Source organism: Centropristis striata, chromosome 15 (genome assembly GCF_030273125.1).
Source record: "Centropristis striata isolate RG_2023a ecotype Rhode Island chromosome 15, C.striata_1.0, whole genome shotgun sequence".
NCBI classification, from domain to species: domain Eukaryota; kingdom Metazoa; phylum Chordata; class Actinopteri; order Perciformes; family Serranidae; genus Centropristis; species Centropristis striata.
Genome location: NC_081531.1, coordinates 8,700,895 through 8,711,077, shown reverse-complemented (window position 1 = coordinate 8,711,077; position 10,183 = coordinate 8,700,895). Strand labels below are relative to the sequence as shown.

At 35.3% G+C, this 10,183-nt stretch overlaps 1 protein-coding gene across 1 annotated transcript in view; it reads left to right on the top strand.

Annotated features, from left to right (window-relative positions):
• Window positions 1-8,353: 8,353 nt before the first annotated feature.
• Window positions 8,354-10,183, top strand: part of cltca (clathrin, heavy chain a (Hc)) — a 37,663-nt gene continuing 35,833 nt past the window's right edge. Inside the window, exon 1 of the mRNA XM_059351044.1 lies at window positions 8,354-8,656. Coding sequence (XP_059207027.1) covers window positions 8,615-8,656 — 42 coding nt within the window. The 5' untranslated portion in view covers window positions 8,354-8,614. The remainder of the gene's footprint in view (window positions 8,657-10,183) is intronic.

Here is a 10,183-nt window from a genome sequence, read left to right as displayed (position 1 = left end):
TTAGTAACTTCCTCTCTAGTGACGTTCAAAGGTTAGAGGACAAGTTACAGTGAAAATGAAATGAAAACCCAATGACCCGGTATTATTTGTACAAGCATTATTAGCATGTGTGTTATTGCACAACTTAAACATACAAAATATTTATGAGTTAACAAGACAAGTGATGTTATTAGACAGGTGCATATATGAAAAAAAAAACACATTACCCTAAAACTGTTGTGGTACAAGGTGCTCATGCAAGAAGGCACACTGGAATTGCAAAGATCTTTGCAGTTGTAAATGTAATAAATTATACAAATGAAGCTTATAAAGTTCAATAAAATGTATGCATGCAGAATATATGTACTGTATATGACCTATATTAAAATATGTTCGACCGCTTAGGAACTGAGTTCGAAATCACTTAAACGTGATATTCTCAATAGCTTTAATGGATTCCTTGATGCAGAAAATGTATATCTTGACACCAATATTGACCTTCTGTGTGACTTATATTGGTTCTCATAGATTTTATATGGCTGCCATCTCTGATCTGCACTCTTGATGAAGTGGCTCCCATCAAAAATTTAAACTTATGGTGACAGAGAGCATGAGTAAAAAATTTGGTGCTCTTGATATCGAGTCCCCTTTATTTAGCTCAGCCGCCTGACTGAAATGAGTAATGGTCATTTATTTATGGTCAATATTGGGCATTTGTTGGAGTCAAAAATTGGTAAACTTTTAGTATGTTTTTAAGAGCATCTGATACTACTGTAAACCACTGAGAAACCTTTTGTTAGAATTTTTGATGAAGCTGAATGAGCTCAATCCTGCTGAATGTCAGACAGGAAGAGACAGAAATAACACAAATTGTGTGTGTGTGTGTGTGTGTGTGTGTGTGTGTGTGTGTGTGTGTGTGTGTGTGTGTGTTGGCATACAGTAGAGGTGTGGACTCGAGTCACATGACTCAGACTCAGGCCAGACTCCGGTCACAAATCTGAGGATTTTGGACTCAATTTGACTAAATCAAAAAACACTTGCAACTTGACTTGGACTTGGTCTTTTGACTTTAAAATACTTGATGTTTTCCCTCAAGACCCAAGATTTAAAAAAATGCTATTTAAAAATGTCACATGTATCAATTTATTTCCCAGTAATTTAATATATTGCCATTAACCTCCATCATTTTAATTTTACTGGTTTATAAATCTCTTAATGGTCTTAGTCCAGCCTATTTATCTGATTTACTTTTATCCTATGAACCCTCGAGGACCCTTAGGTCTTCTGGGTATTTTGGTATTTAATAATACCAAAAGTTAGAAGGAAAATCCACGGTGAGGCGTCGTTTTCTCACTGTTTTCATTTATTTTCATCTTTTTTATTAAGCTCTTTTACTTTCTAATTGTTACTATTATTTACTTTTGTATTATATATTTTATTATTATTATTATTATTATTATTATTATTTTCCTTTTTTATGTGAAGCACTTTGTGTGACATTTCGATTGTATGAAAAGTGCTATACAAATAAAGTCTGATTGATAACAGACAGAGAAAGAAAGAAAGAAAAAAGAAAGAAAGAAAGAAAGAAAGAAAAGAAAGAAAGAAAGAAAGAAAGAAAGAGAAAGCGAGGGCCAGAAGAGCCAATCGGGCTTCCATCTGACTTTTTTCAATCCTGTTCTGGATGCAAGTATCGGTCCTCCTCAGTCGTCCCTGATGGGATCCTCCCAGCAGCCACAGGAAGACACGGAGCTCCCATCTGTGCCTGAATCGCTGCCAGAGCACTGCAGTGTACTAACGGTCAGAGAGCTGAAACACAGACACTCACCTTTTTGTAAACTTGATCCTATTTCTGCACAAATCTCAAGTCCAAGCATGGCTGCTCTTCTGTGGACTTCACTTATTTGTCCTCTGTGGGACATGACACTGTGGCCAGTGGTTGACTGTAAAGTATACTATAGTATATTATAGTGTTTTCTGTCTTCAAATAGACTAAATAAACATAATCTGAAGAAATGTTATTATATTTTTTATAATTTTTTGTTTGTTTTTTTTAAGTTTTTGGGGTTTGTTGCTCAAAGGCAACATTGTACCATAACGGTGCACAAGTGAAAAAGAAAGTTTTTAAAATTAATTTTAACATAATTTATTGAATAAACATGTGTAAAAGATTCAGTAGCTTCAACACGGTACAATACATAACATTTTAAATTTAAAAACATTATAAAAGGAACTTTTTTAACCGATTTCTTGTCTGAATGTTGCCTGTAGGTATTGAACCAACGACCCATTGAAATTAATGTCTTGAACAGTCTTACTCACCTATCAGTAGGAATGTATTTTTTTCAGATGGAAAAGGGACAGGAAATGACGTAGATTTTTTTGGGGGGCACAAAATGGCAAAGCTGTTTCCTTTGGAAAAGTCTGCAAAAAGTGTTTCAATATGGCTCCTGGAGATCATGTGACAGATTAAAGCATTGCTATTGGTTCCCTATATAATACTCTTCCCTCTTTTTTAAAGTGTTGGATCACTCAAAAACATGCATTGTAAAAATTTGACAGGCCAAAAATGGTTATGTTGCCTGAGGGCAACACTGTACCATAAAGGGTTGTCTTTTATTATTTTACTATTGTCTTTTCATGCCACTTTCATCTTCTCCTTTGCTATATCTCAGAGAGATATTGTACTTTTGACTCACCTATAATTAATTTACAGCTTTACATTACAAATTAAGATTTTTACACAATATAGAATATTATGTTTTATCATAAATTAAATTTACTGACAGTTTATCAGTTATTCAAATAACAGACATTTTTCATAATTTTCAGGTCGGGGCTACTGGTTGGACTAAAAAAAAAACTGTAGAGGTGTCACTTTGGGCTCTAGCTAATTGTGTCAGTATTTCTTACTATTTTTAGAAATTTTGCAAACCAAATAAACAATTAATTTATGGAGAAAATAGTCAGCAGATTAATCCATAATGAGTTGATAGTTCAAAATAGGTTTGCTGAAGTAATGCAGGACTTTGTGAGTATTTTCACTCACATTATTTAAGCCACTGACTGTGGCCTCTATTTCAAATTCCACACCTGCAGTATATTTCAGTCCTATTGTTCTGTTTGAACTACATCCTGGGCCTTCTGGTGATGTAACACATGAGGGTGTGACCATCATGCTGAATGTTCAGAGAAAGACATGTCAGCTGAGGAGGAGCCTGAGGAAAAAAAATATGAAAAAAATATAAAAATATAAAAAAATATATTTTTTTATTGTTACCAAATTGATGCCTTGTAATGTACTTCTTATGGAAAAGGTTGACCATATGTCCATTACAAGGGACATGCTATAAAAATAAATAAACAAATAAAAATGTTTAGAACAAAAATGTTACATTCAAACTACTTCAAAATATGTACAGGTGCATCTCAATACATTAGAATATCATGGAAAATTCAATTTCCAGTATTAATTAGTCCCAACCAAGTATTGAGTCATATAGATGGACATACTTTTCAGAGGCCAACATTCCCATATTAAACAGACTTTTTAAAATTGGTCTTTTGTAATATTCAAATTATTTTGAGATTTTTAGGTCTTAATTAAATACAAGCCATAACCATTATAATTAGAGGAAATTAAATAAATTAATACATGAAATGTTTCCTTCTGTGTGTAATGGGTCCATATAATGTGTTATTTCCACTTTTTGAATTGAATTACTGACATAAATAAACGTTCTATGATATTCTAATTTATTGGGATGCACTTGTAAATAATAATACTATATAAACATTTTTCTTCTGGGTCCGAGGAGGTTAAGTACAGATGGAGACATCTTGTTCGAGAGTCTATAAAGAGAGACAAGGCCAAAGGCTGCAGAAGCACCAGTGCTGCTCTTCATTCTGGAGCCTGAGGCTAATCTCATCCTCAGCCGGCCTGTCTGAGTCCAAAGGCCAGTCTTTTATCGTGGCACACATGGCTTCTCTGTTAGTGTCTGAGTCTGGCGTTTCCTCGCTCTGTGAATCCATGGCAACAGCAGCGTGAATGGTCCATTCAGGACGGCTCCACTACACCCTCTGAGATTATAGATCAGCAAACATATGACTTACCTGCTTTGGTCCAGGTTTATTAGACCTGATCCCAGGTGGGGAACAAAACAAATCAATTTAATCTTCAGAATACGGGATATGAAACTGCTGTTGATGCTCCATACAATCCTCTGTCATCTCAGCAGTGACTGGTTTTCTCTGAAATTCATTCAGTGATGCTTTGGAGCACAAAACCAATCATTTGGGTGTTTCATTCATGATTGAGTTATATTGTATTTTTAAGGTGGTTTATTAATACATTCAGACCCGATCAGATATTATTTATAGACACATCGGTGGTAAATCTCATTTGTGAGTTTTAAATGAAACATTTAACACTCTAGATTTATGTAATGTGATGCGGGTTTACAGTGCAGGAAGTCTTTCATAAACGTTTTGTAAAATTGTATATCCTATCCTCAACACTTCCCCTTAACATTTGATTGTGAAATGTTTTAGTCCGTTTTTTCTTTTTCTTTTTTTCCTTTGGCCAGATGATCATTCTGGATGGATCACAATCCAGATGTTGTTTTGTAGGACTCTGGTGCTCTTGGGACAATTCATTATTATGACACCACAAAAAAAAGAAAATAGAAAATAGAAAAAATAACTCAATGGGGAATTTAGCATTATTTATGGTTTGATTTAATGAATTGTTAAGTATGCTTTTGAAAGTAACTTGATTTGTTGTCTGTAAATGAATCTGCATGGAAAATGTTTGGAAGCACACAGATGCATGTGATTTTGAAAAGGAGCTGATGTGAATATAATGTTGTTATTTTGGAGATTTTCCATCAGCATTTAAAGACTGATGTTAAACTTTCAATACATTCAGAGCTTTTACACTTGATGCACTTTTTCACATCATTTAACCTCAAATTTTTTACAAAGATTACATGCACACATGCACACAAACACACATACCCATAACACTATGCACATACACATAAATATATATCGCCATGAATTACAAAAATTAGAAAATACAAACGTGCAAACCCTTTTTACTCTAGTTAACTAATGTATTGTTGATAATGAGATGTTTATATGTCTTTTTAAGAAGAAAAGCCAAAGAGGGACAGTACGCTGTTACAATGTTGTTTGCATTGTCCCTGACAAATAGCTTAATAAATTAATCATAAAAAAAAAAAAGGAAACATGCATATGTCAGCGCTGTTTGCAGTATATTACTGAATTTAATCTTTAAGTCATCTTTTGTGTATTTTCATTATTCATCAGCTATTATTATTGTTTAAAAAACCTAACCCTAAGCCTCTCTTATGTCACCACCTATCATAAACAAAACGTATGTTCTCAGATGACCGTTGCTTGGACACAACTCTAAAAAAGGTGTCTATTTTCACACCATATCTTGGTGTCCTTGCATGGAAAAGTTTTGGGATCTTACTGCATCATGACATTATCTGTGATTGGCAAATGTCATTTACTCATTTTCCTGCAAGCACTTTTTTCTTCAGAAGCCACAATGGCTGGCTCAGCAGAAGGATATGCTGAGAGGTCAGCTAGTTTGAGGAACGACTTTCCCAGCATCAGTTTTACATTGAGCAATAAAGTTACATCCTTTGCCAACAGAAATTGTGGATGTAAAAAAGGGAAATGATCACTTGCGTGCACACTCCACCCAACAGAAATTGCATCATTCTGACAAAAAACACTCTGCTACAGACTTTGTGAAGATGTCATTATTTTATAGGCTTAATTCTAGACAACGTGCAGCTGTTATTCTTATTTCCTGTTGTGTGTCTGTGTTTGTTTGTGTGTCTGTGTGTGTCATCACGGCAAAATATAGACCTGGAGACACCTTCTGTGGCTGGAATTACCACATCAGCGGTTTTGAGTAGTTTGCAGTTTTGAATGGGGTTGTGAGTGCTGACTGGAGGACAGTTATGCTTGTTGCAAAGAAACATTCATAGCAGCAAGCATCTGGGCCAACTTGCTTTATGTCAGCACATCTGATATTTAGTAATCAGTTAATGACTACAACAAACCTTTTCTCTTCCAGACACCAGACCATGGTATGATACTATACGGCTGTACTACAATGTAAATTAGGGCAAAGTATACTCTGTGGAGTGATGTAGCTTATTGGATTCTATAGCACAAATGAAACAGACAGATCAATTAGCAAAACACACAAATGTATTTGTTTGAAATTAAAAACCGAGCATGTTAAGCTGCATATGAGATTACGTCCTCATCAACATGGCAAGTTACCCATCACAGCATTATTTCAAGAAAAAAATGTATGGTGGTATCTTTATTAAAGTGAATTAATAATGACTCCCGCCCCTGTGCAAGAATCATCCTTCAAAAATATCCTTATTTAAAGCATGATCCATTATGATAAAGATGCAAAAAATTGCATGGCAAAAAAGCATATTGTCATTTTTTTCCCAGATCATGTTGTCAGAGGAGCTCATGTTTTATTGAGACGAGCCAAGCTCCCACTCGCCCCCCTGTAGTTCACACCCTGTCTGTGGACAGATTTTGTCAACGCAATAACGTCATAACTGTGCAAGATGCAGCCACAAAACTGTAGTTGAGATTAAAATGAAGGCAGAGTTGGAAGATGGGTGTTGTCTGAGTGAAGGCGCTGGAAGTAGGGACATTGCGGCAAGATGGTCTCTAGTTATTTCTCAGATTGTCTTGGGAAAATCACATGAACAAGTGCTTATTTCTTGCGTATCTAGTTGCATTTCTATGAAAGGATGCGTTAAAAAAAATACTTTACATCATATCATATTTTGCTTTGCTTACTAGTTGGTGTAGGATAGGGCTGGACGATATAAAAAATATATCGATATATTTTTAAATGTGATATGGAATTAAACCATATCGCATATATTGGTATAGTTAAAAACAATTTGTTTCTTTAAATATAAATGCTGCCCTTACAAGGGTTTGTCATATTTAGTTATTTTGTAATGTTTATTATTCTTTTCTCATATAAATATATTTATTTCATAGGCTATTTTTATTTAATTTTTTTTTTTTTAATGAACACTTTATGGAGCTTTGATCTAAAAAAAGGTACTCCTCTAAATAAACAGTTTCAATATGTCACATTTGGCTTTGACTTTGACTGAATATTTGCTCTCACTTTGCGATAAAAATATCAGGATATATATCGTATATCGATATTCAGCGTAAATATATCGGGATTTGACTTTTGGTCGCCCAGCCCCAGTGTAGGACAACTGTGTCAGTAAGAATCAGTCTGCTTGTGTCATGAAAACGGCTGTGATGAATACCAGAGAACGTATCCTGACACATTACCCAGTGATTGTGCAAGTTAATGTGATATATACAGTCATGGAAAAAAAATATTAGACCACCCTTGTTTTCTCCTTGCATTCTTGTTCATTTTAATGCCTGATACCTCTAAAGGTTCATTTGTTTGGACAAATATAATGATAACAACAAAAATTGCTCAAAAGAGTTTAATTTAAGAGCTGACATCTAGCCATTCTCCATGGCTTTCTTGACAATAACCAGAATCATCATAGAGAAAACCATGGAAAATGGCTCTTAAATTAAACTCTTATGAGCTATTTTTGTTGTTATCATTATTATATCATTATATCTGTCCAAACAAATATAGCCTACCTTTAGTTTTACCAGGCATTAAAATGAACAATAAATTGAAGAATATAAGGGTGGTCTAATATTATTTTTCCTTCACTTTAGATATAAATGGTTTGTCACTGTGTGTCCAGATCATTAGTGAAGGTGAAAGTTCATTCATTTTAAAGTAAATTGTTGATATTTACCAATACTCTCAAATAAAAGCCAAATAAATAGTTAATTGTGATGAGATGATAAAAAAAGCGTGCTGACCGGAAGCATATGTTACTAACTCATTCAAATACAATTAATGTTGACTATTATATGGTTATTGAGAGCAAGAAAAACTTGCATTTCTGGCTTGAGTTCTGAGCGTCCTGATTGGCTGAGAGGAACAAGTGTACAACACGTAGGACTGACGTTAATTTACAAAGACGAATGATGTGGCAAAAATCAAAGGGCGAATAGAAAGAAATAGTCCCAGTCTTTCATTTATTCTTACATATCTTTATGTTGAAATCTTGTGTCGCTGTGTGGCGGTTCAAAGAGAATATTGAATATATATTAAATATTCTAAAATTTACGAATAAACTAGTGATTATATGTGCTATAAAGCACTTTTTAAAAAAAGTGTGACTCTGTATCCATCCGCCTTATTGAATGCACTTCCATTTCCGGGATGTTTTCTCTGCAGACCAGCCTCCACTCCGCCATTGCAGGACCAAGGAGTCGGTGTAGCGGCCGTCAGTCGTTAGCCAGGGGAAGCCCGCAAGTAAACAGTTTAGGGACGAATAAAAAAGTACCATCACACCGACAGCACGATTTACGCAAAGCTTAGAATTAATTAATTTGGACTTTAGACTAGTGCCCCCCCTGGCTGTCCGGCTAGGATCTGAGAGAAGAAGTCGTAGTTTGTTAGCATTAGTAGAAACCGGAGGAGAGTGAGAGAGGAACCGCCATGGCTCAGATCCTGCCTATTCGCTTTCAGGAGCACCTGCAGGTATGTGGATGAATGAATGGTTAAATTGTTCGGTAAAGTTTGCCTTTCAGTCGCAATAGCTAAGGAATTCCCAGTGGCTCCAGAGACTTCTCAGACACAAGTTATAGGGATTGCTAACACAAGCTGAGTTAGCTTATGCTAGCTATGCTAACTAGCTTGGCAGGGTGGATGACGTTTATCTTAGTTAGCATCTAGCCTTCTTGCTAACACTTTGACTCGCCACCCTTATTCGTGATATAAATGACGAAAATCTACAATTCATAAACAGAAGGTGTGAACATATTAAGTCGTTATCATTAGTGTGTCATCTCTGCCGATTTTTAGTAAGTTATATCGGCCATGAACACATTCTCAGAAAAAGTATTGGTTTTCTCGTTACACACTGCTATAGTACGTTAGTAACGAGCTCTGTCAATACTGCGATAAGGGTGACTGTTTGAACTACTTTAAATGTAATAGCTACTCATTATGTTACAGTGGTTGATCCGCATTTTGTACACCTCTTGCCATGACATAATAAAGTGACAGCTAAATGTAAAAGTCAAAATTATTTCTACTTTTATAGTTAATTTGTTTGTGTGGCGTTTACATATGCATTGTCCTATTACTTATAACTGAAAGTGATTATGCGACCTCAGGAGGAAATCACGTTGGCAGGTTGTAGAAATGGTCATGTGGTTTGTTGGCTTGTAAGATAGCTATCCGACTATACATGTTGAATGACTTTGTCAAAGTTGGCTGAGCCTCAAGCATTTACAGAGAATGACTTTCTTTGCTTCTGATGTCCGTGAGAGAAACTCTCTGTTTGATATAATAATAATAAAGCTTGTAGTACACATTTTCTCAATACAAGAAACATAGATCCTTGATTGTGCAGGCCTGTGTAGCCTGCCCTCTTGGTTTAAATGGCCACACCTTTACTATAACCCTAATAAACCTGCCAGTTGGTCAGGTTGAGGAAGTGGAAACATTTACGGCTATTCATGCTTGGATTAAGTCTGGAGTGCTGACTTTCAAGATGTAATGAATAAATTATAGTAACTTTTGGTGTTTCCGTCAGGCTTCAGATGAGAAATGTGATCTCTTTACTGTTTGGCTGCAAGAAAATCATTTGTTTATTCATTCTTGTTATTTGTTTTCTAGCCTGTTGAACACAAACAGCTTTGGGCTTCTTAGGCTTTTGAGACAGACAACTTTGGGCTAAATGCAGACTATTAAATTGTGATCCAGGCACTTTCATTTTTCAAGTTTTGCTTAATTTATAAGAAGCACTGTCTCTGCTCAACACTTAGTAATGATAACAGTGTTTTGAAACTGATCCTTGAATTGAGGTCAGAGGTCAGGGCCAGTACCATTTTAGTAGATTGTCACTTTGAGTATCTTGTTAAGTGACAGCTCAGCAGAAGGAATGTTTGCACTCAGGCCTCCTGGTCTTATTATTTATTCTTATTTCTTACAGATTTAGCAAGGTTGGGTTGTTCTTGTTCAAAGCAGGTGGATGCTGTCCTTGGATTTCATTTTTATTAT